Source organism: Mustela putorius, unplaced genomic scaffold (genome assembly GCF_011764305.1).
Source record: "Mustela putorius furo isolate JIRA1106 unplaced genomic scaffold, ASM1176430v1.1 tig00003834_pilon_pilon_pilon, whole genome shotgun sequence".
Classification (NCBI taxonomy): domain Eukaryota; kingdom Metazoa; phylum Chordata; class Mammalia; order Carnivora; family Mustelidae; genus Mustela; species Mustela putorius.
In genome coordinates, this window is record NW_025421987.1 from 113,180,013 (window position 1) to 113,206,563 (window position 26,551).

General features: G+C 38.5%; 1 protein-coding gene across 1 annotated transcript in view; it reads left to right on the forward strand.

Annotated features, from left to right (window-relative positions):
* LOC101683054 (glyceraldehyde-3-phosphate dehydrogenase-like) overlaps positions 1 to 25,695 on the forward strand; it is a 47,453-nt gene extending 21,758 nt beyond the window's left edge. Inside the window, exons 3-4 of the mRNA XM_045088137.1 lie at positions 3,217 to 3,283; positions 25,142 to 25,695. Of these exons, the coding sequence (XP_044944072.1) occupies positions 3,217 to 3,283; positions 25,142 to 25,558 (484 nt within the window). The 3' untranslated portion in view covers positions 25,559 to 25,695. The remainder of the gene's footprint in view (positions 1 to 3,216; positions 3,284 to 25,141) is intronic.
* The last annotated feature ends 856 nt before the right edge of the window (positions 25,696 to 26,551 follow it).

Sequence of the window (26,551 nt, forward strand, 5' to 3'; positions counted from 1 at the left end):
AGCCCTTTGGCTTTCATCTCAGTTTCTTTTCTATCTTCTCTTGGGGCCATGGGAGAACTTTCGTGTTCCCTCCACACCTCAGACTCAGGAAAAAAAAATCAATTCCAGCTCTTTCTTTGGCTAACCATGCTCTTGTTTGACTTTAATGGGCTATCCCTGAAGTTGGAGTCAAGAGAGCCTATAAAGGAGTGTTTTCCCATGCCTTCACCCTGCGTTTGGAAAAATACCCTCTAGTCTTTATTTCCTTCAGCTCTCAAACATGCTATTTCCACACTTGATCTTAGCCAAAAGGGCAATAAGCAATACAAAATGTGATCTCCAGAAGATATCATCTCCTTCCTCTTTTGTTTCTCACTTCCCTAAATCCCTTGGTATGGGAAGCAGCAAGTGTTGGATTTTCCAGGTCCTGTAAGTTATATCTTCTTTACCTAGAACATCCTCTTTACCCTATGGCCTTGGCTGAATGTGGATGGGATACTTCTCTTCACTGTGAAGACATGTTGAGACTGTAAGAGTCAGCTTCTCCTTGATAAGTTAAAAGGGGAGATAAAAGATTTTAGAAATTCCTATTGTTTTGATAAGGCCCAGCTTTTAAATCTAGCTGCATATTCGAAAATTCTATTTCTCAAGTCAGAGGCCAAACTGTAGCTTTCTTTTTCTTTGCATTCCTGTTTAACAATCCCAATTTCCCCCAAGGCAGATGAATGCCTCAGGCTGCCTAGAGAGAACTGTCTCTAGCAGAAAGCGTAGAAAAAAACACGTTAATGTTATTATTAGAGCAGTGCAGTTCTGACCCAATATTCTGACTCACTACTTGAAGGTTGGTATCAGGTTTTAGATTCCATCTAAAAATACTATTTGGTTAGAAGACAAAGTGCCTGAGGCCAGTATCTGCTTCTATCAGCAAGTCACTGATGCATGTGCAATCTACCCACTCAATATTCCACTCAGGGTGTGGTGCCCAAAATTGTAAGAAGAGGAAATGATCACAAAAATGATCATTCCTCATAGTAGACTATTAACTTTTCACAATAGACTATAATTTCAGAAAATGGCATAACTTCCTAGTTAGTGGGCTCTTTAGTCACCAAACCAAATAGTCTTCTATTGATTTTTCCATTTGTCTCAGACTTTAATAGGGCTTTGCATGGTACTGTAACCACCATAGTCTTTCCTTAAAATATTGGCTTTTTGTTTGTTATAGATATTTTTGAGTTAATATTGGCTTTTAAAAATTATACATTAAAGTATTACATGTCCTGATGGCTGAGTTTTGGGTACTTCTATAAACTTTCCTCTTGGGGCAAGGACCTCACTGGCTTCACCCCAGGTCCAGCCCTCTTGTTCTCAAGATCCAACTCCACAAAGCCCTTCTCTTATGTCACTAAAGGCATTCAATATTTTCTTTGAATTAGTATCTCACTTTTCATTACTCTTCTCATGACCTTATGACTAGAATCATCTATGTACATGTCTTTTATCCCCTCTCTTTCCTTCAACTGTAAGCCACTTGGGTTGGAATCTCATGTGATTCACCTTCACCTCTTTTTAACATCTAAAGTACCTTGTATAAATAAAGGTTTTAGGAATAAAGCACATTCTGTTTCATAAGGAAAGAAAATGTAAAATACATTCTAGCAAAATTTATATCAGAATGGTTACAGCTTTTTTAAAAAACAAGGGGGCTTGAATAACTTTTAGGCTATCCTGGAAATTTACTTATATTGAACATCTTATTCTTACAGAATGCAGTATAGGTGAATTATCACTGTATTTCACTAAATTTCTGTCCTCTTACCATGCTATGACTGATAGTATTCAGAACGGTGGTAGAGAAATACACTGAGAAGAGGGATAAAAACCTGAAATTAAATGTTTGCCCTTGATAATCTACAAAAAGGATAATCCACATGCAGACGCCCAGGAGTTGATGGTACAATTTATCTTTAAGCAATTTGATACAATGTTGCCACAGGACACGACACAGTAATTTATTTCTAAAATGTTAGATTCTGTTAGTATTTTCAGATCAAACTTTGTTTTCTTCTTGACATAATTGATTACTGCTTTCATTGGGATTTATTTTAAAGTAATTCTGAACTGAAAAACTGCAAGGAAAGTAGAAACTGCACATTTCTCTATTAGGGCAGCTGTGTCTAGAACAGCACAGCAGAATTCTTTTTTTTGCTATTTGATTTCTCTATCTCTTTATTGCTCTATTCATTGTAGAAAGAACTGCAGGTCACACATCAGTCTTTTGAATGAAGATTACTTAGACACACAGACTGAAAACATCCCATCATCAGCAGTAGTGATTTCTTACATAAAACACAGAAATTTGAGGATACTTTGAATGAATTATGCTTTTTAAGGCTACTTTACTTCCACCACACGACCAAGTCCTTTGTTGCCTTTCCCCACATACATCAGTTAGCTATTGCTGTATAACAAACAACTTCAAATTTTAGTAGTTTTAAACAACGGTTATGTATTATTTCTTAGGAATTTATGGGTTGAAAGTGAGGTTCTGCTGATCTGGAACAGACTTGGGTAAACTTGAGTAGCTCTCTCCTAGGTCTGTGGTCAGTTGGTGGGTCAGCTAAGGGTAGCTGGTCTAGGACTCCTCAAGATGGGAGCTTATCTTTGTTCCACAGTGTATGTAATTCTGTAGCAGGTGATCCTGGGCTTGTTATCATTGGCAATAGTGTGGTTTCAAGACAACGAGAACAAAAACATGCAATCTTCTTCATGTTTAGGTTTGATACTCTCATACCAATACTTCAGATGTCTTCTCTTGGCCAAAGCAAGACTTAAGACGTCTCAGAATCCCTGGGATGAGTTTTGATGTCACACTCCATGAGGTATGGATACAGGGGAGGGAATAATTGGGGTGGGCCATTTTTAGAATCAATCTATCATACAATGCATGATGTTCTCTTAAGATGCTATGTAACTTATTTCTCAAAATATTTGACACGTATGCAAATATTTTTGCATAATGAATAAAAATTTAAGGTTAGTTGTGGCTTGCAGAATTCTAAAATGGCCCTGAAGATTGTTGCCTTTGGTGTACATAACCTGTAATCCTCTTCCTTTGAGTATGAATAGGATCTGTGGATATCATGGGGTAGTTATTCCCTCAATTAAGTTATTTTATATGGCAAAAGTGATACTTTGATATGTGATATGTGATATTTTCTAAGACTGTTTTTGCAGACTGGAAAAGCTCTCCTCTGGTTTTGAAAAAGTAAGTTGCCATGGGGTCAATGTCTGCGAGGACCAGGTAGCAAGGAACTAGGAGAACTTCTATGGAGCTTAGATGAAGCCTGACTAACAGCCAGCAATGCAGTGGCACAAAACTAAATTCTACATCTGCACAAAACTAAATTCTTCCAACAGCTATGTGATCTCAAGCTCCCCAAAGGAATGCAGTCCAACCACCACCTACCTTGCAACTTTGTGAGACCCTGAATAGAACCAGCTCTGCCCAACTCTTAACATACAGAAGCAGAGATGGTAAATGTGTATTACTTGAAACTACTAAATTTGTGGTATTTGGGGATGCAGCAGTAGAAAACTAACATATCAGTTGGGAAATCCAAATAAGACTTTAAGAGCAAGACATAAATAGAAAGTAAGGTCAAAGTTTTGTAGATAGGGTTTTGGACATTTATTAAGTTAAAACACAGATTTAATTTTGAAAATCTTGGTGACCAAAATCAAGGGAAAATATGTCCTTTTGTAACTATGTTTGAATTTACTTTTGTGTATAGCACATGATTCCTCTTGCAGACTTAGAAGACATGAAAATTGGAAAGCTTAACAATTGTGAAATTGTTATTAATCAATATCAATCTGGTGGTATTATTTTGGAGGGTTGCAGCTAATATGCAAGGCTTAAGCCTTAGAGGTGGGTGAGACATCAAGACAAAAGGATGGTTCAATGTATGTGGTGTTCCACACTTGTTGCTGGGTTAGAAAGTCAGGTTGGTTAAAAGCCCTGGTGTTCAAGCACAATTGTTTTAAATGAGATTTTCCAAGATAGAACCAGCATTTCCCCAGCAGTGGAAGAACGTCTTACCTCTCCAAGGCCAGGTAAACCTGTCTCTGCTGCTAACCTTGACATCCATCAAGCCCAACTGCTGAGGAGTCACTGATAGATTTTAAACTGGGCAGTGCCCTGATAAAATAAAGAGCACCCTGGCTATGATCTAGAGAATAGATTTGGGCTGTGGGGTGAGGTAGGGCAGAGGAGGCCAGTAGAGGAATCACCCAGTAACCTTGGTTTGAGATGGTGGTATTCTAAACTAGCATTATGACCATGAGGATGGAAGTAGATGGAGAGAAGCTTAAGCTGTGTCTGATTGGTAGAAACACAGAATAGGAGTGATCAGAGATGTAGAAAGAAAATTACAAGAGGGGAATGACACAGACACTGACAAGGAGAAAACAATTTCAGAAGTGGTCAGTCACACCAGTTGCTGTCAGGAGGTAAATTACAATGACAGCTGAGATGTTTTCACCTCATGTGTAAGTTCAGGGGTGATTTGAGATCCTTAGTAATGAAGGTGGGGGTGATGGGATCCAGAGTCCTGGTGAAAGTTTAGCTGATCATAGAAGGGACAAATTTTGGAAAAGAGTGAGAGAAAGAGGCAAGGAAAGCTGATTTTATTTATTTATTTATTTACTTACTTCCTTATTTAATTTATTTTTGTTTCTTTTAAGGCAGGGGAGAGGAATGGGAAAAGGAATTTAATGACATTCTTACAGGATTTTTTCCACTTTATCTTTCAAGCAGAAAGAGAGATGCACTGATGGTGAATGAGGTTATTCCTTCCTTGGGCTGGGAAATGAGAGGCAAAGAAGATCAGTATAAGTAGGAGAGTTTCTGGTCAATAGTAATGGCAGGTGTGACTGTCAACTGTGGTGGTTTCTGTGTGTCCTCACCCACCCTTAGTTGAGGGCTGCTTCCAAGGGCATTAACACAGCACTTTTGACCTTCCCTGTGTATTCTGATGGAGTCTCTCCAGAGCCTGGAAAAGTCTTCGGAGATGGATGTGCAGGTTCATTGTAGGCAATCTTTGGGGGATGGAGAGTAATGCTGAAGAGGATGAGTGGGGCACTGGTAGGCGGGGGTAATATCCAAGTCTGGGGACAAAAAGGACAGGTTACATAAGAGTTCTGGCAGAAAAGTGTTTGATGTGACACACTATGGGATCTAACCTGGATAAGGAAGGGAATAAACCTAGGAAGGGGTTGTTTGGTTGGGAGGGAACAGGAGAGTTCCCTGGACCCGGATCTCTTAAGGAGGTCAGAGCAGGTTTAAGAGTAGAGAAATAACCAGATGGTGAGAACTAGTTATTATGGTTTAAAAAGTTGTATATTAAGGGCACCTGGGTGGCTCAGTTGGTTAAGTGTCTGCCTTCTGCTCAGGTTATGATCCCAGGGTCCTGGGGTTGAGCCCCTCATCGGGTTCCTTGCTCAGTGGGGAGTCTGCTTCTTCCTCTACTGCTGCTGCTTTCTCTCTCTCTGTCAAATAAATAAATAAAATCTTTAAAAAATTGTATGTTAGAGTTAAACTTTTTACAGATGGCAAGTTTTAGGGCATAGCATGATCACAGAAGTGGGTTGCTGAAATAGAGAAGGTATAGATTATAGGAACTGAAGAGGTTCAGGAGCTATGAATCAAGGGTATTGAATGACCCTCCCCATTGATATTTATTAGACAATGTAAGATTTGGTCTGGAGTAGTAGACTGTGATCAGGTGCCAATGTTTTGATGATTCTGAAGGAAAGTCTAGGGCATGAGTAGTCTGTAAGCTTCATGAGAGCAAGATATACCATTTCTCATCACCACTGTGTTCTATTGCCTACCCCAGTGTCATGCTGCATAGTGAATTACCTCAATTGGCTCAGTTAGTGGCTTAAAACAACAATAATCATGTGTCAGCTTATAGCTTCTGTGGGTTAGGTATTGAGCAGCTTAACTGGCATTTGGCTGGGAAGTTGGTGTTATTTGTTGGTGGAAAGCCTGGTCAGTGGCAGCCTGCAGAATCAAGTTCCTGACTGTCCCAGGGATTGGCCTGGCTAGCATCATGGTTCAAGAGGATTAAAAACTATGATGACTCATTTCTTGTTACTCTTTTTAAATAGATTTTTTATATTTATTTGTCAGGGAGAAAGAGCTCCAGAAGGGGAGTAGCAGGCAGAGGGAAAAGCACAAGGATCCTGATCCCTAAGCAAGGATCCTGATGTGGGACTTGATCTCAGGGAACCTGACATGGGGCTCGATCCCAGGACCCTGCGATCATGATCTGAGCCAAAGGCGGCTGCTTAACCGACTGAACCATCCAGGTGCCCCTTCGTTTCTTGTTATTTTATATCCCTTTTCCTGGAGCAACACCCATCCAATCTACTGCCTGCTTTAGGGCCTGGAAGTTGCATTAGTTAGAACAGTGATTCTCAAAGTCAGGTTTGTGTGTCCTAACAGATCTCAGACTCTTTTAGGCATTCCGCAGGTCAAACTATTTTCATAATAACACTAAAATTTTATTTGGCCTTTTCACTGTATTGACATTCCCACTGCTGGTGCAGAAGGAAAGACAAGGCAAAAATTGCCAGTACCTCAGCACAAAATAAGGTGGTGATACCAAAATACCAGCAGTGGGGGTACTCTTCACTGCCACACACTTGCAGCATGTAGATAAAACCAGTTTCGTTTAAGAATTTCTTTGATAGGGGGGCACCTGGGTGGCTCACTTGTTAGGCATCTGCCTTCAGCTCAGGTCATGATCCCAGAGTCCTGGGATCAAGCCCCACATCAGGCTCCCTGCTCAGCGGGAAGCCTGCTTCTTCTTCTCCCACTCCCCCTGCTTGCGTTCCCTCTCTTGCCCACTGTATCTCTCTCTGTCAAATAATAAATAAAACCTTAAAAAAAAAAAAAGAATTTCCTTGATGGGGCACATGGGTGACTCAGCTGGTTAAGCGTCTGCCTTCAGCTCAGGTCATGATGCCAGGGCCCTAGAATCAAGTCCCGCATGGGGCTTCCTGCTCAGCTTCTCCCTTTGTCCCTCCCCCTGCTGGTGCTCTGTCATGCTCTCTCTGTCAAATAAATAAATAAAATCTTTTTTTTTTTTTTAAGATTCCCTTGACAAAGAGAAATTTTATTAAATTTATGAATAATGTTAAACTATTTTTTATCAAATTTTGACCTACGGGTCTGTGTTTTTAAAACTCTGGGTGACAAAATGAGAGGCACCCATAAGGCACGTCTGCCGCATGATGGTTGTCTCAAGAAAAGGGCTTGTGCAATTGTTGGAGCTGTGAGATGAATTAGCCACTTTTTCATGGAAAACCATTTGTACTTGAAAGAAAGACTGATAGACAAGCTATGGTGTTTGGCAGACATTTCCTCAAAAATGAAGTAAGTAAGCCTGTCACTTCAAGGAAAACAACTGACAGTATTTGTTGCCAATGATGACATTTGAGCTTTCAAGTGAAAAATTATAATTTTGGAAGACTTGTATCCACCACCATGAGCCTGACAGATTCTCAATTCTTAAAAACTTTTTTTTTTTTTTTTGATGAGACCCACGGTAATGCTAACCAATGTTATTCTTCGATACTGTATAATGACATGTGTCAAAATTTGGAAGATCTGTATAACTCAGTGAGCCAATACATTCAAAATGACCAATTCATGATGTTATAAAGCCATGTAAGGTTTAGAGAGGCATTCAAATTACAGACTAAAGATTTTAATGGGACAGAGTATAAAAGTTTGGTGATATGGTTTCACATTCCACATTACAACAAACTGAAGAAACTACTGCTTGCTAAGTTTTTGTATAGTATCAAAAAAGAAAGCCCACCATTATCTGAAATGAGTATTAAAAAATTCCTCTTTTTGGGGCACCTGGGTGGCTCAGTGGATTAAGCCTCTGCCTTTGGCTCAGGTTATGATCCCAGGGTTCTGGGATCGATCCCTGCATCAGGCTCTCTGCTCAGCGGGGAGCCTGCATCCCCCCCAACCCCCTCTGCCTGCCTCTCTGCCTCCTTGTGATCTCTCTCTGTCAAATAAATAAACAAATCTTAAAACAAAACAAAACAGGGATTATCCCACTGAAAGAAAGGATTATTTACATACGTACTCTCACTGACTTCTGGTGACTTCATCATCAAATTTGAAGCAACAACAACAAGTAGCAGTCCCATGAGCTATGACTGCCTGTAGCAAACCCTTAAAACAAACAAACAAACAAAAAAACCTCCTCTTTTTCCCATACCTGTGTGAGGCTGGATTTTCTTCATATATTTCAACCAAAGCAAAGATATAAAACAGTGAATGCAAAAGTGAATATGAGAATCCAGATGTCTTCTATTAAACCAGACACTAAAGAGATTCTCACCAATGTAAAACAGTGCCTATTCTTTTCACTTTTTTTTTTTTATTTTGGAAATGCAGCTAGTTTTCATAAAAATGTTATTTATGCTAACATGTCATGGGTTTCTTATTGTTATTTTTTAATGAATGAAAATAAAAATTTCACAGTTCTAACTTCCAACATGGTAAACATTGATATATATAATCCATACAAAAGATGTCTGAGGTCATCAGTAAAATTTTCAAGGTTGTAAAGGGGTCTAAAGATTAAAATGTTTGAGAACCGTTGAATTGGAGTAGAGGTCAACTTTTTTTTTTTCTTTGAGAAGGAGAGAGAACACATGAGTGGGGCGTGGGGGTGGAGTTGGGCAGAGGGAGAGCGAGAGAGAGGTTCCTAAGCAGCCCAGCATGGAGTCTGACATGGGGCTCAATCCCACAACACTGAGATCATGACCTAAGCCCAAATCGAGAGTCAGATGCTCAAATGACTGAACCACCCAGGTGCCCCACAGCTCAACTATTGTAACTGAGAGATATATACAGAAAAAAGGATGGCAAAGTGGTTCAAACAGTATAGAAATTTCTCACTTTTTGAGGAACATTCCAGAAGTGCATAAGGAGGGAAACTGGGTCAGATACATAGTTCTATTCCATAGGTCATCCTGGGGCTCAGATTTCTTCAACCTTGCTTCTTCAGTATCCTCTATTCTGCAGATCATGGATGGAATTCAGGATGTCTGTGAATGTGAATAGGAAAACTTCTGATGGAAATGTAGCATATCTTTCAATTATAGGCAGCAAACCACAGTAGTATTAGCAGGACTAGGGACTGTGTCACCAGTCAAGGTATTTTCATATCATATTAGTTCCTGCAGTTATCTCAAAATACCATTTATACTCATCACTTTAAGACTATGTTAGTCATTAGACCCTCTTGTGAAAATTTTTTTGTAATCTATCAATAAAGAAGTACATAGAGTAACATATCATACATTTATTTAAGAATATTTTACAACTGTATTTCATTATGATTGATTTTTATTTCCCTTACAATCTTTTGTATCTTTATGTATTTGAAACATCATTCTGTTAAGATCTCAGGGAGTTCACCAGCATGCCAAACTGGTACATGGCGCAACATGAGTAAGAAATCTTGTTTTAGGGTCACAGGAGCGGAAAGAGAACAAGAAATGTCCTTCTGATGGTATGCACCCAGCATATGTGAGCATACCAATGTCTGCTCACATGACATTGTTGCAAACTTAGTCACAGGACCATAAGTTGCTGGGAAATACAATTTCAAGCTGGAAGTCCTTAGTCTTGTTAAAACTTGAGGTTGAGTGGGGATTAAATTACTATAGGAATAAGGGAATATTGAAAAACAGGGTGCAGAACAACTTGCCATCTCTTCTTGGGGTTCTCTAGGGCTTTATTTTTTCTCTGTTGACCATTCTCACTTTGCCACTCTACCCCCTTCCAGTCCTGTAGGGGCTGCTCCTCCTTCTCCATAATGAGTAGGTTTGTTCTCTGATCATCCACCCCAACCATCTTCTCAACAGTCACATAGAAGAGTGATTCTGATATCAGTGTCATAAACGCCAACATTAACAAGGTTGGCAGGATGATCTCAAAGCATCTTCACCCAAATAAGCATGTATTGATGGCACAATGAAAAAATAGTAACTTCACAGTGGAGACACCTGGTAGACAACACCATAATCAAGTGATTAAGGTCAGTATCGCTTAATAATAAGACATATTCACAACAGGTATCCTCTGCCATAATGTACTGGGAAGGGCATATAAGCTTTGTGGTGTTCTTCCCTCAAATCCATAACTTCAAGTTAATAATGCCAAAACAGCCAGCAAGTCTAAACTGAGGGACATTCTACAGTATAACCAACAGTACTCTTTAAAAGGTGTCAAGATTATAAAAGACAAAGATGGAGCAAGTGTCACAGGTTGGAGGACTCTAAGGAAAGAAAAAAACTAAATGCAATGATGGATCCTGGACTGGATTGGGGACAGGAAGCATGACACTGATGGGAAAGCCGCCCAAATTCAAATAAGGTCTATAGCTTAATTACTATTCTAACAATATTAATTTCCCAACTTTATTAATGGTACTGTGGTTACATAAGATGCTAACATTAGGGGAAACTGGATAAAGAACTCAGGGGAATCCTCTGAACTACTTTTGCAATTAAAAAAAAAATCAGTCTTAAGTTATTACAAAATAAAAAGTTTAAAAAAAAAAAAAAAAAGACCAGCAGGTACAGAGCTAGGGCAGCCCTGGATGGTGGCACCTTGTTAGGGGTTTTATTACCCTGTGAGGTTCAGGGACGACAAAGTTGAGAAAGTCACTCCATCCGGGCAATCTAGAGCCTCGAAGCCAAAACTCCACCAAAGCTGGTGATATGTGGGCAGAGTGTAGCAGAGCCTTATGTCTGGAAGGACAAGCTTTGTCATCAGGAGGACATGGTTTCAACTTGGCCCCCACTCTTCAGAAGGCACTTACTTCTCTGAACCTCAATTTTCTTATCTTTAAAATGAGAGAATATAATACTTATCTTACAGGTTTATTAGGGTATATGCAAAGAAACAATGTCTCTGAAGCATAATGAAAGTTCAATAATTATCTATTATTATTATACTATAAAAAGAAATCTGGGAAGAGTCTTATTACCACTTAAGCTTAAGCCCAGCATCTACATAAGTATTTATAAAGTGTTTCAAATATACAACATACGCTCCCAGTCAAGTTGCCATTAGTGATGTTAAGGTCATTGTAGTGCTATGGGCTTTAACTAAACTTACAGCACTGTTGGGGAATCTAATTTAATTGAGACGCACTCTAATTTGGATTACATTTTTTTCTAATTGAATTCCTCATGCCTTATATTTTCACATAGTTGTTAGTGTATAAATTATTAATTTAGTCACTTTGTTTGATTATATTTTTTCTGGCATTGCTCATCAGCGCTAACATGTTTAAATATTGGTCTCAGTGGTTGCTTAAAGCAAAGTTGTGTAGGAGGGAAACCCCCCCTATGACCCAAATCTAATAAAAATGCTGCTTTGTTTAAATTGTTTCATGACACAAATGTGGACGTTGTGTCTGACCACTTCTGTCTAATAGTTTTGGTACTATCATTATTCAGTCTCTTCAGGGAGATTAAATGGGGAGTGTCTGCAATGCTCTTGGAGGTGATCAATTTTCCTGGGCTTCCATACCTCTTGCTATGCCCATCTGGACCTGGGCTACTCATAGCGGGGTCTGTGCCCTTGTGCCAGCCAGCCTGCAAACTCCTAGTGGCCTGTGGCAGACACTGGGAGTAAACGTTCAGAAACTCTGACAGCAACTTGACAGAATCATTTTCATCTTATGTTTGCTCAATAAAATTAGAAAGAGGGCTTGTATTTTGTGTTTTTTGCTTTTTCATTTCATTTTCCTGAAATTTACCATTACTGTATTTGACGAAAGTGTCAGTCTGCAGCAAATTGGAAAAAGAAAACACAAAGCATGGTCCTTTCCCACAGACAGAGGAGCACTGATCTAAATCATAAAGCATATCTGGCAAAAGACTATCCCAGGTAATGTGTAATTGAAAGTAATCAATAAAAAGGAAAGCATTCTCATCTAACTCTACACATTTCATAAATACAACTCGAGCTAACATTACTGCCTGGAAGCATCTATGTACAGATTAGGAGCATTTGTCTGTGTGAAATTTCCTGTTGCTTGTAAACCTGCCTAAGGGTTGGGGTAGGGGGTGATTTCTGGCTAGGAACTTTGTCATAGTGTGTTGGCTAAACTGGCATCATCTTAAAAACCACAATTGTCTCCTGACTGGCTCCCTATTTCCATTCTGGCCCATAATTTATCCTCCACACTGTTGCCAAAATAACAATCTTAGGAAAATGCAAAATTTTATCATATTACCGTGATGCTTAAAAACCTTCATGGATTTTCCCATTATCCACAGGATGGAGTTCAAATTCTTTAGCCTCCTGTCCAGGATATTTCATGGTCTGGTCCTGGTTTATTTCTCCAGTCTATGCATCTTTTTTGTTTACCTCCTTGACTCCTCCTATCTTTGAAAAACCTTCTCAAGTGTTATTTTATCTAAAAAACCTTTTCTAAACTTTCCTCCTGAGACCCCAACCCAGGTAGAACTGACTCCTCCCTTATTCATGATGCCTACCAGTTTCCGGGACTGCATCAAGCATCTTTGTTGAGTTTGGAAATCAAATTAGGCCTAAGCCAAAGATTCACTATCCTGTTCTCAGATTGAAAGTTAGATGTTGAGGCTGGTTTTTGAAGCTACTTGGAGGGGAGGTACAATGGATATTGAACTCTGATGAAGTTCTTAGAAGATTGTGGAGAAGGGAGTGGGACAGGTGCCCAACCACGGACTCTTCTAAGGGACAGTGAATGCAAAGGACCTATGCCCCTGCTGCAGTAGTTCCCTGAGGAAGTCAGAGTTACTCAATTGGGTAACTAGATTATGATTTCGTTCACTAAGCCAGGCATTTGGCTGTTAACTGAATGACATTCTAACTGGCCCACAGAACACCCTTCAATAGGTGAAGACCAGTTTTTACTTTCATAACACATTTCAATTAATTTAGTGCACTGTCTTTTAGATAACTAGACTAAGAAGTTGTGCAGGAAGTTTCAAGTGATTCATTTGAATGCAATGTCTTGGTTGTGAAGAGGTAAAGATCTATATGCACGTTTTACTTATCCTATAGCAATAGATTTAGAATTTGACAAAAGGCACTCTGATATATGGAAAGAAGAGCCCTCACTATAGGCACTTTTTGTTTTTATTTTATTTATCTTATTTTATGGATTTAACAAACCATTACTTGTTCAAAACCCAGTCGATGGATATATTTATTACAATAGCTTGGTTTATCGCTGATGCTACACTATATTAAGCAAAAAATATGTTCAAGGTGAATTAGCTTAAGTGGCTGCTCAGATGGCAGAGTTTTTCACATGGATCTTAGTTGGATATACATGATCAGTTGGTTCAATCCCTTGATTTTTTTTTTTTAAATGAAGAATCTGAGTGCATAGAGGTAAAGTAGATTGTCTGAAGTTACACAGCTATTTATCACTTGGGCTAAACCTATAACCCAGATGATAACCATATTTCCTGAACAAAACCAGGATATATGGCTTGACAAAGGCAATTTTCTGATCTGTAAATTTATTAATAAGCAAAGTCTTTCAAAGGTATCATATTTTGTATCACATTAAACAGAACCTTCACTGATGAAAACAAAGTGAGATGGAGTGTGTCCTAGTTTATGTGGTTCTCCTGGACTCAACAGCCTAGAAGGAAGATGTCCAACTCATGATCTCTGGCTGGACGTTTATGTGTCTCTTAAGTCTTTGGTGTAATTTCCTGATTCTGTTCAACTGCCTTTTCCCAGCAGTTCTTCTTTGTCAGGGCCCTCATCTGACATGGAGCAAGTTATGCTGCCAAATTGCCACTCTGTGTTTGAGTGTCTTGCGTAGAACATAGAGAGTTGGGAAAAAGAAAACACAAAGAATGGAAAGGCACGAACCTGTAGTGGACAGGGCAAGCTGCCCACAGGAGTTTGTGTGCTCCCTTTCCATTGTATAGAGTTATTAAAGCCATGGAGCCCTGAATTACCTTTCCTAGTTCTAACTCCCTAACCTCCGACCACCCTCAACCCTTCCTTGCTTTACATCTGCATGTGGCCACCTGACTTGTCTTCACCAGTGGAATAGGAGTGAGAGTGATATACTATCTTTAGGTCACTGCTTTAGGCTCTCTTTCCTTTCTGCTAGCTGGGTGCCCTAGGGAATGGCGAAGCCAAAGATGGAGGGAATCCAGGTCCCTGAACCTCTTCACAGAGATCTGCCTGCTAACTGGGAAGAATTCCCTCACACCTTCAGATAAGCAAAAAATAAACTTCAAATGTGTTTGAGTCCTTACACATTTTGGATTTGCTAGAGCAGCCAATATCCCCCTAAATAAAACAGAGCCTCTGGTTCTAAAGGGTTTTGTTTTCACTTTGAAGGTAGACATTCATTTAAAAATTAGTCATATGTATTTTTACAAGGTATTTAATTTAATTGAGCACTCTAACTGTTCAGAGAGGTCTCAATTTTCCCTGAGAGATTAATAAAGCAAAATAAATTGAAACACTTGATGAACATCTAATAAACAAATTACTTGTCTAAATTTTGCTGATATCATGCAGTTCACTTCCAAATAAATTCACTTTTAATTTTAATATCCTTGTATGGAGGTGAAGGATGTTGTTCTTTGGATATAGACTGTAATTTTTATATTTTATGCTCCTTCTACAATTTTTAAATTTTTTTATACTTCGCCTTTTTCCAAGAGTTTGCAATGACTTATAGAACATGACTTAACAACAAAGCTAAGAGAGTAGAAAAGCAGGATATAGAGAAAAGGACAGAGAAAATATATGAATTGTAACTATTCATGTGGCTTGCTGTGATTGAGTTTCAACCCTATGTCTAAGCTTCTTGGCAGGCTGGGTTAGAGGGATGCATGATAAATTACAAATTAGCCCTCAGAAAGGAGGAAGGACACTCATCTCTTAGGGGAGGCAAAGATTTTCTGGTACCAAAGTCTCAAAAACAAAACAAAACAAAAAAATGATCCTCAATGTTTTGTCTCAGGAATAGGAGGTACCAAGAATGAAATCATAATAGAACTTTTTAAACTCTCCAACTTAGTTTTGGGAAATGAATTTTTGATGGTATTGAAAAGGAAAGAAGCTTTTAGGCCAAATAATCACAGAAAACCTTTTGTTTATTTTTATTTTCCATATATCTTAACCCTTGGGGACTTAGGTATAGCTTGCAGATGACAATCTTTGATATGTCCACTTACAAAAAATAAATTTCTTTTGTTCAGGATGGGTAAACTCTGGACCGAATTGCTGGTTTGATTATCAAAGCATTTTTAACAAATGACGTCATTAGGTGAATTGACATTTGAAGGGGATTATCTTCCTTGGAAGGGAATTTGGTTTTCTCAGTGTATGAGCTTGGAGTTCTCATAGACTGAGTGCTCTTAGGTTGGGATTTCTAAGGAAGTCCCTCTATATTTTAGCACAAGCTACTCAATTTAGACGTTTTCAGATACAGGTCTTTCTCAATTTTGATTTCGTGTGCTCAAAGAATATTGCAGCTGGAGGTTGTCTCATTAGCTATCACTTTTTGATGACAAGACTGAGGCACAGACTAGGTACCTGATCAGCCAGTGGCCCTGCAGGTAGTGAAAAGAGAGCTGAAATAAGGACCCTAATCTCCTGATGCTTAGCTTGTTTCTACTGTGAAATAGATGCTTCTTTTAAGTACTAGTTTGATGCTATTCAATTTAATGCACTGTTTACTAAATGTCAGTGATAGAAAGCACCCCCCCTTGAAGTATTTCTAAACTCCTTAGAATTTTTACTTATTTCCATATTTTCTTAAACTCTAGCTGTTTCCATGAAATATAGTTAGGCAGTGCAAAAGATAGTGAAAATATCAAAATAAAATGAAGAATTAGAATACTAATCTCTAATAAGATGATGTTATGTTCCAGACGGGTGATACAGTGATACAGTGTATCGTCCTTCCCACTCTCTGAAGATTTCAAAGCACTTAACTGTACCTTACAACTCATTAAGCCATGTGCTGAATCAGACATTGGATGTTATAACTTTATTCTTATTATTTATTTAATACCATCAAGGGAGTTGGTTCTCAGTGGGAACTGATAGCTCTAAAAGGATAAAAACTTTCTTTCAATGTTCTGAAAGGGCAAGTACCATTCAGCCAATACATCTCTTCCAAAGATAATCAATGATAATGTAGGAAGAGGAATGTAAGTCATTCATAAAAATCTTCCCGAATGAGTAAACAAATAATTTCAAAAAGTCTTTGTAAGTTTATGTTGGTTTGATCTGGTATATACTGCCTTATATGATAAAGGTGTTTATGGAATTGTAGTAATTAACATAAGAGTAATAAGCAGATCATCTTTTTGGCCCTGGCTCCCTTTCAAAATGAATGATCGACTCTTAATTTGTAGAGCTGAGTATGCCACCTAAAATTTTTCATATTCAAAATTAAACTTTCAACCATTTCTAAAACGACAGAAGCAAATGACATAGATGCCGTTTTGAGAAATGATAGCCTACATTGATAAAAGCTACTGTGAGCTTTTCAGGTGTGTAAGACAGGCTCACATTTGTGTAAGGTTTCAATCACTTGCTTTAAAGGTGAGCACATCATCGTTTTGGTGCTGCCTAAAGTTCTACCTCAAAAGCAGAACTCCACTAGGTTCATTAAAGCAGATGGAGATCCCTGGGCAGGAGATTTCAGACTCATTTCTTTTTCATGCAAATTGCACAGGCTGTGCTGGGGTGAGGGGGTTAATGACTATTAACTGATAATAACAGGTTCCAGCCTCTTCTATCATTTATTCTGTTAGTGAGGGAGAAAGGAGAAAGACTGAGGAGGGGTCAGTGAAGAAATAACTTTGGCTTTATAATTTGGGCTTATTTCACTGGTAGTGTTTTAAAAACAGGAATAAACAGATGAAAATGTAAAGTTACCCAAAATTGTATCATCTAAAGATAATGGTATTGACATTTTGCTCTATATAGCATTTAACACAATTAACATATGCTCTACACAATACAGTTTAACATTTTTTTCTTCTAAAATTGTACCATGTTATATATGCTATTTTAAATATGTTGTTCGTTTAACCTCATGAATTTCTTCCAAGTCAGTTATTAATGGCATCATATTCCATCTTTCACTGTTGTACCGTCATTTATGTAACAAAACCTTCCATTTTTGGATATTTGGATTGTTTTAAATTTTTTTGTTAAAATAAAAAATGATGTGATAAGCATTTTTCTCTGTATATCTTTGTCCAAGTAGTTCTTAAGATAGATTGCTAGAAGTTGTTATGTGAAAGGGAATACAATTCTTTAAGGTTTATTTTAAAAACTTCCTTGCAGATACCAATGTATACACCCTGTGGATGTATGAAATTCCCTTTCCCTCCAAATCTTGAAAATACTGTAATTTTCCCAATCTTTACCAACTTGAAAGATCTCATTTTTAATTGCTGTTCTTTGATTACCAAAGATCAAATAAATTGAGTATTTCCTTAATGTGTTTATTGGCATTTTCTATTTCTACTTTTTTTTTTTAAGATTTTATTTATTCATCAGAGAGAGAGAGAGGGAGAGAGAGCGAGCACAGGCAGACAGAATGGCAGGCAGAGGCAGAGGGAGAAGCAGGCTCCCTGCGGAGCAAGGAGCCGGATGTGGGACTCGATCCCAGGACGCTGGGATCATGACCTGAGCCGAAGGCAGCTGCTTAACCAACTGAGCCACCCAGGAGTCCCTCTATTTCTACTTTTTAATTGCTTATTTATGTCAATTTTGTATTCTACTAATGTATATATCTTTTTCTTACTGATTTTAAAGCACCCTTTGATATTAAGGACAGGAACACCATCTATCATATATACCACAAATATTTTTTCAAGTTTTCTGTTAGACTTTTTTTTTTTGATGGTGTTTTTTTTGTATGTAGATAGCTTTATTTTTAATGTAATTATATCTTTTCATTTTTTCTTTCTTTTCTTTTCTTTTCTTTCCTTCCTTCTTCTTTCTCCTCCTCCTCCCCCTCCCCCATCCTTCTCCTTCTCCTTTCCCCTCCCCTTCCTCTTCCTCCTCCCCCTCCTCCTCCTCCTTTTCTGTTCTTCTTCTTTTGGCTTCTCCTTTGGATGTCATGCTTGGAAAGATTTTATCCATCCCAACATTTAGAGATATTTCCCTATGATCATTTAATGCTTTTAGTTTTTATATTTAAATTTTAAACTATTCTGAGTTGTTTTACACATAGAAACTGGCATAAAGAATAATATAAGAGAAACAGTGTATACAGTGGTTGAGAGCTGAGCCTGATTTCGTTAGTGTGGTGGTTTGAAAATAAGTCCACAAGTTTTTTGATACTTCTTATCATAAGGTGGAGCCTAATTCCCCTTTCCTTGAGTATGGGCTGAATTTAGTCACTTGCTGGTAATGAGTAGGTATTGTAGAAATGATGGAGTGTGTCTTCCGATACTAGGTCATGAAAGACACTGAAGCTTTTCTCTCTCTGTCTGTCTCTCGAATTTCTACCTTTGAGGGAGTTTGTCATGCCATAAGCACACTCAATCAACTCCATGTGATGAGGAAATGAGGCCTTCTCCTAGCAGTCAGTGGGGAAGCCAGTGGAGACTTTTACCCAACAGGTACATGAGTCAGGTTGGAAGTGTTGGAAGTGGATCCTCTAGCCCCATCAAGCAAACATGACCACAGCTGACATGTTGGTGCAACACAATGACAGACACAGAGGTTGAACCAGTCAACTAAGCTGCTTCTGGATTCCTGACTCAGAATCCTTGTGAGGTAAGAAATGTTTGTTGGTTAGGACTGCTAAATTTGGGGGTAATTTTTTAATGCAAAAATAAATACTAACACAATTATTCTTTTCAATTTGGGGGGGGAATTCTTTCCCATTTGTCCTTTCACAAGAACATGGTTTTTTGTCTTATTCCAAAATTTTTCAGAGGATTTTAATTGACATCACATCATATTTCTAAATCATTTGGGCCCAATTGATAATTCATATGAGCCTTTCGTTTCTTTTCTTTTCTTTTTAAATTTACATATAATGTATTATTAGCCCCAGGGGTATAGGTTTGTGAATCATCAGGCTTACACACTTCACAGCACTCACTATAGCACATATCCTCCCCAGTGTCCATAAACCAACCCCCCCTCTCCCGACCCGCTAACCCCCTGGCAACCCTCAGTTTGTTTTGTGAGATTAAGAGTCTCTTATGGTTTGTCTCCTCCTAATCCCATGTTGTTTCATTTTTCCCTTTTCACTCTCCAAACCCCCAACTCTGCCTCTCAAATTCCTCATATCAGGGAGATCATATGATAATTGTCTTTCCCTGATTGACTTATTTCGCTCAGCATAATACCCTCTAGTTCCATCCACATTATTGCAAATGGCAACATTTCATTTCTTTTGATGGCTGCGCAGTATTCTAGTGTGTGTGTGTGTGTGTGTGTGTATATATATATACATATATATATATACACATACATACCACATCTTCCTTATCCATTCACCTGTTGATGGACATCTAGGTTCTTTCCCTAGTTTGGCTCTTGTGGACATTGCTGCCATAAACATTTGGGTGCTTGCTCCCCTTTGGATCACTACATTTTTATCTTTAGAGTAAATACCCAGTAATGTGATTGCTGGGTCGTAGGGTAGTTCTATTATCTATTATCAACTTTTTGAGGAACCTCCATGCTGTTTTCCAGAGTGGCTGAACCAGCTTGCATTCCCACCAACAGTGTAGAAGGGTTCCTCTTTTTCTGGATCCTCACTAGCATCTGTTGTTTCCTGACTTGTTAATTTTAGCCATTCTGACTGATGTGAGGTGGTATCTCACTGTGGTTTTGATTTGTATTTCCCTGATACTGAGTGGTGTGGAGCACTTTTGCATGTGTCTGTTGGCCATTTGGATGTCTTCTTGGCAGAAATGTCTGTTCATGTCTTCTGTCCATTTCTTGATTGGATTATTTGTTCTTTGCGTGTTGAGTTTGATAAGTTCTTTATTGATTTTGGATATTAGCCCTTTATCTGATGTGTCATTTGCAAATGTCTTCTCCCATTCTGTTGGTTGCCTTTTGGTTTTGTTGACTGTTGCTTTTGTTGTGCAAAAGCTTCTGATCTTGATGAAGTCCCAATAGTTCATTTTTGCCCTTGCTTCCCTTGCCTTTGGTGATGTTTCCAGGAAGAAGTTGCTGTGGCTGAGGTCGAAGAGGTTGCTGCCTGTGTTCTCCTCAAGGATTTTGATGAATTCCTGTCTCACATTGAGGTCTTTCATCCATTTGGAGTCTATTTTTGTGTGTGGCATAAGGAAATGGTCTAGTTTCATTTTTCTTCATGTGGCTGTCCAATTTTCCCGATACCGTTTGTTGAAGAGACTGTCTTTTTTTCCATTTGACATTCTTTCTTGCTTTGTCAAAAATAAGCTGACCATAGAGTTGAGGGTCTATTTCTGGGCTCTTTATTCTGTTCCATTGATCTGTGTGTCTGTTTTAGTGCCAGTACCATACTGTCTTGATGATTTCAGCTTTGTATTAGAGTTGAAGTCTGGAATTGTGATGCCACCAACTTTGGTTTTCTTTTTCAACATTCCACTGGCTATTCAAGGTCTTTTTTGGTTCCATATAAATTTTAGGATTATTTGTTTCATTTCTTTGAAAAAAAAAAAGATGGTATTTTGATAGGGATTGCATTAAATATGTATATTGCTTTAGGTAGCATACACATTTTCACAATATTTTTTCTTCCAATCCATGAGCATGGAACATTTTTCCATTTCTTCTTGTCCTCTTCAGTTTCTTTCATGAGTACTTTATAGTTTTCTGAGTACAGATTATTTGCCTCTTTGGTTAGGCTTATTCCTAGGCATCTTATGGCTTTGGGAGCAATTGTAAATGGGATTGACTCCTTAATTTCTTTCTTCTGTCTTGTTGTTGATGTATAGAAATGCAACTGATTTCTGAGCATTGATTTTTATATCTGGACACTTTACTGAATTCCTGTACAAGTTCTAGCAGATTTGGAGTGGAGTCTTTTGGGTTTTCCACATAAAGTATCATATCATCTGCAAAGGGTGATAGTTTAAATTCTTTGCTGATTTGGAAGGTTTTAATTTCTTTTTGTTGTCTGATTGCTAACACTAGGACTTCTAGTACTGTGTTGAATAGCAGTGGTGATAATGGTCATCCCTGCTGTGTTCCTGACCTTAGTGGCAAAGCTCTCAGTTTTTCTCCATTGAGAATGATATTTGCAGTGGGTTTTTCACAGATGGCTTTGATGATACTGAGGTATGTACCCTCTGTCCCTCTACTTTGAAGAGTTTTGATCAAGAAAGCATGCTGTACTTTGTAAAATGCTTTTTCAGCATCTATTGAGAGTATCATATGGTTCTTGTTCTTTCTTTTATTAATGTATTGTATCACATTGATTGATTTGCAGATATTGAACCAACCTTGCAGCCCAGGAGTAAATCCCACTTGGTCGTGTTGAATAATCCTTTTAATGTACTGTTGGATCCTATTGGCTAGTATTTTGGTGAGAATTTTTGCATCTGTGTTCATCAAGGATACTCATCTATAATTCTCCTTTTTGATGGGGTCCTTGTCTGGTTTTGGGCTCAAGGTAATGCTGGCCTCATAAAATGAGTTTGGAAGTCTTCCTTCCATTTCTCTTTTTTGGAACAGTTTCAGGAGAATAGGTATTAATTCTTCTTTCAGTGTTGGGTAGAATTCCCCCTGGAAGCCATTTAGCCATGGGCTCTTGTTTTTTGGGAGATTTTTGAAGACTACTTCAATCTCCTTACTGGTGACCCATTGGTTATGGGTCTTTTCATGTTCTCTATTTCTTCCTGGTTCAGTTTTGGTAGTTTATCTGTCTCTAGGAATGCATCTATTTCTTCCAGCTGCATCCATTTCTTCCAGTCCAATTTGCTGGTGTACAGTTGCTCATAATATGTTCTTATAATTATTTGTATTTCTTTGGTGATGGTTGTGATCTCTCCTCTATCGTTCATGATTTTATTCATTTGGGGACTTTCTCTTTTCTTATGGAAAAGTCTGGCCAGGGGTTTATCAATCTTATTAATTCTTTCAAAGAATCAGCTCCTATTTTTATTGATTTGTTCTACCATTCTTTTGGTTTCTATTTCACTGATTTCTATTCTGATCTTTATTATTTCTCTTCTCCTGCTGGGCTTAGGCTTTCTTTGTCGTTCTTTCTCCAGATCCTTCAGGTGTAGGGTTAGATTGTATACTTGAGTCCTTTCTTGTTTCTTGAGAAAGGCTTGTATCATTATGTATTTTCCTCTCAGGATTGCCTTTGCTGTGTCCCACAGATTTTGAATAGTTGTGTTTTCATTATCATTTGTTTTCATGAATTTTTTCAATTCATCTTTAATTTCTTGGTTGACTCATTCATTCTTTAGTAGGATGTTCTTTAGCCTCCATGTATTTGGGTTCTTTCTAAATTTCCTCATGAGACTGAGTTCTAGCTTCAGAGCATTGTGGTCTGAAAATATGCAGGGAATGATCCCCATCTTTTGGTACTGGATGAGACCTGATTTGAGACCCAGGATGTGATCTATTCTGGAGAATGTTCCATGTGCACTAGAGAAGAATGTGTATTCTGTTGCTTTGGGATGGAATAATCTGAATATATCTGTGATGTCCATCTGGTCCAGTGTGTCATTTAAGGCCTTTATTTCCTTGTTGATCTGTTGCTTGGATGATCTGTCCATTTCAGTGAGAGAGGTGTTAAAGTCCCCTACTATTATTGTATTATTGTGGATGTGTTTCTTTGATTTTGCTATTAATTAGTTTATATAGTTGGCTGCTCCCATGTTGGGGGCATAGATATTTAAAATTGTTAGACCTTCTTGTTGGACAGATTCTTTTTTTTTTTTTAATAATATCTTCTTTTTAAAAGGATTTTATTAATTTATTTGACAGACAGAGATCACAAGTAGGCAGAGAGGCAGGCAGAGAGAGAGGAGGATGCAGTCTTCCCACTGAGCAAAGAGCCCGATGCAGGGCTCGATCCCAGGACCCTGGGATCATGACCTGAGCCGAAGGCAGAGGCTTTAACCCACTGAGCCACTCTGGTGCCCCTGTTCGACAGATTCTTTGAGTATGATACAGTTTCCTTCCTCATCACTTATTTTAGTCTTTGGCTTAAAATCTAATTTATCTGATATAAAGATTGCCACCCCAGGACTCTTTTGATGCCCATTGGTATGGTAAATTGTTTTCCATAACCTCATTTAAATCTGGAGGTGTCTTTGAGTCTAAAATAGTTTCTTATTGACAGCAATATTGATGGGTTTTGTTTTTTAATCCATTCTGATGCCCTATGTCTTTTGATTAGCCCATTTATATCAGGGTAGCTACTGAGAGATATGAATTTAGTGCCATTGTATTGCCTGTAATGTGACTGTTACTGTATATTGTCTCTGTTCCTTTCTGGTCTACTACTTTTAGGTTCTCTCTTTGCTTAGAGGACAAATTTCAATATTTCCTGTAATACTGGTTTGGTGTTTACAAATTTTTTTAGTTTTTGTTTGTCCTGGAAGCTTTTTATCTCTCCATTTTCAATGATAGCCCAGCTGCATGTTTTTCTCATTTGGTGTTTTGAATATATCATGCCAGTTCTTTCTGGCCTGCCAGGTCTCTGTGGATAGGTCTGCTGCCAATCTAATATTTTTATCATTGTATATTATAGACTTCTTTTCCTGGGCTGCTTTCAGGATTTTTTCTTTGACATTAAGACTTGTAAGTTTTACTATTAGATGACAGGGTGTGGACCTATTTTTATTGATTTTGAGGGGGGTTCTCTGTGCCTCCTGGATTTTGATGCTTGTTCTCTTTGATATATTAGGGAAATTCTCTACAATGGTTAGCTCCAATATACCTTCTGCCCCTTCTCTCTTTCTTCTTTTTCTGGAATCCCAATTGGGATTATTCTAGTATTGTATCATCTTACAGTATCACTTATCTCTCAAATTCTCCCCTCATGGTCCAGTAGTTGTTTTTCTCTTTTTTGCTCAACTTCTTTATTCTCTGTCATTTGGTCTTCTATATCACTAATTCTCTCTTCTGCCTCATTTATCCTAGCAGTAAGAGCCTCCATTTTTGATTGCACCTCATTAATAGCTTTTTTGATTTTAGCTTGGTTAGATTTTAGTTCTTTCATTTCTTCAGAGAGGGCTTTTATATCTCCAGACAGTGTTTCTCTAAGTTCTTTGATGCCTTTTTCTAGTCCAGCTAGCACCTTGAGAATCGTCATTCTGAATTGTAGATCTGACATATTACCAATGTCCATATTGATTAGTTTCATAGCCTTTGGTACTGCCTCTTGTTCTTTTTTTTTGTGGTGAGTTTTTCCACCTTGTCATTTTATCCAGGTTAGAATATATGAACAAGAGAATAAAATACTAAAAGGGTGGCAAAGGCCCCAGAAAAATGTATGCTAACCAAATGAGAAGAGACCCCAAATTGGGGGGTGGGGGAGGAGAAGAAAGAGAGCAAAAAGAATTAAAAAAAAAAAAATATATATATATATATTAGACTGGTGAATAGAACAGAGCCACTCATTTGATTTTGGGTGTATTTTGGTCTTAGAAGAAACTACCTCCCAAAATTTTGAAAAAAGAAGAACTTATATATATATATATATATACACACACACACACACACACACACACAAACACACACACACAAATAAGGGTAGACATGATGAAGGGATGGAATACGACTCTAAAGATGAAAATTTTAAAAAATTTCTAAAAAAGGAATTGTTAAGATAAGTTGGTTGGGAAAAGAATGAAAAAGAAAGTGAAGAGAATTTTCTTAGGCTGGAGACTAGAATAAAGCCCTGTGCTAGATTTAGGGTATATTTTTATTTATTAGAAGAGGTTGTACCCCAAAATTTTTTAGAAGAAAAAATCTATATGTATACAAAAAATAAAGTTAGATACAATGAAGGATAAAATATGACTATAATAATGAAAGTTGAAAAAGATTTTTTTTAGAAAGGTATTGTTAAGAGAAACTAGTTTAAAAAAAAAGTTAAAAGAGGAAAGAGGACAGAACATCATCCCTGCTTCCACTGGTGCGGCCAAGGCTGTAGGCAGGGTCATCCCTGAGCTGAATGAGAAGCTCACTGGCATGCCCTTCCGTGTCCCCACCCCCAATATGTCTGTTGTGGATCTGACCTGCCACCTGGAGAAAGCTGCCAAATATGATGACATCAAGAAGGTGGTGAAGCAGGTATCAAAGGGCCCCCTTAAGGGCATCCTGGAGTATACTGAGGACCAGGTTGTCTTCTGCGACTTCAACAGTGACACCCACTCCTCTACCTTCAATGCTAGGGCTGGCATTGCTCTCAATGACCACTTTGTCAAGCTCATTTCCTGGTATGGCAATGAATTTGGCTACAGCAACCGGGTGGTGGACCTTATGGTCCACATGGCCTCCAAGGAATAAGAGCCCCCTGAACCACCAGCCCCAGCCAGAGCAAGAGGAAGAAAGAGGCCCTCAGCTGCTGGGGAATCCCTGCCCCAACTTATCCCCTAAAACACTGAGAATCTCCCAACCTCCACTATTTCCATCCCAGACCCCCTGAAGACGAGGAGGGGCTTGGGGAGCCCTACCTTGTCATGTACCATCAATAAAGTATACTGTACCCAGCCAAAAAAAAAAAAAAAAAGGAAAGAGGAAAAGTTAAGAAAATTAGAATAAGAAAAAAATAAAATTAAAAAAAATTAATTAACTTTGCAAGATTAAAGAATCATGGGGAGAAAACCATGTATTCCATGCTTTGCTTTCCCCTCCTCAGGAATTTCGCTGTTCTTGGTCAGTGAGCTTGGTCTTGGCTGGATGTTCCTGCTGATCTTCTGGGGGAGGGGCCTGTCGCAGTGATTCTCAAATGTCTTTGATGGAGGCAGAATTGCCCTGCCCTTGCCAGGGGCCAGGCTAAGTAATCTGCTCAAGTTTGCTCTCAGGGGCTTTTGTTCCCTGAACACTTTCCATAGAGCTCTGGAGGATGGGAATGAAAATGGCAACCTCCCAATCTCTGCCCGGAGGAGCTGAGAGCTCTGGGGCTCCATTCCTCACTCATTGTACCCTCAGAGAAAAGCACTGTCACTCCCTGGTCTCTGGCCATGCTCTGAGCTCACCTGGCCTGTGACCGATCATTTTTGTCTTTGGCACGGCCCCATTTGGAGTCTCCAAATCCAGCAGATTCCTGCCTCCAGAGAAGGAAGGTGAGTCTCCCCGGAAAGTGGTTGATTTTCTGTTCTAGAATTGTTTGTCTTATTCTCTTCGATCTCCTGTTGAGTTTGTAGATGTTCGGAATGGTTTGATAACTAACTGAACTCCTGTATCCTGATGTCATCTCAGTCTGCCACAACTCTGCCATCTTGACTCCTCTGAGCTTTTCTGATACAAGAACATTATATTCCATCTAAATTACATAAG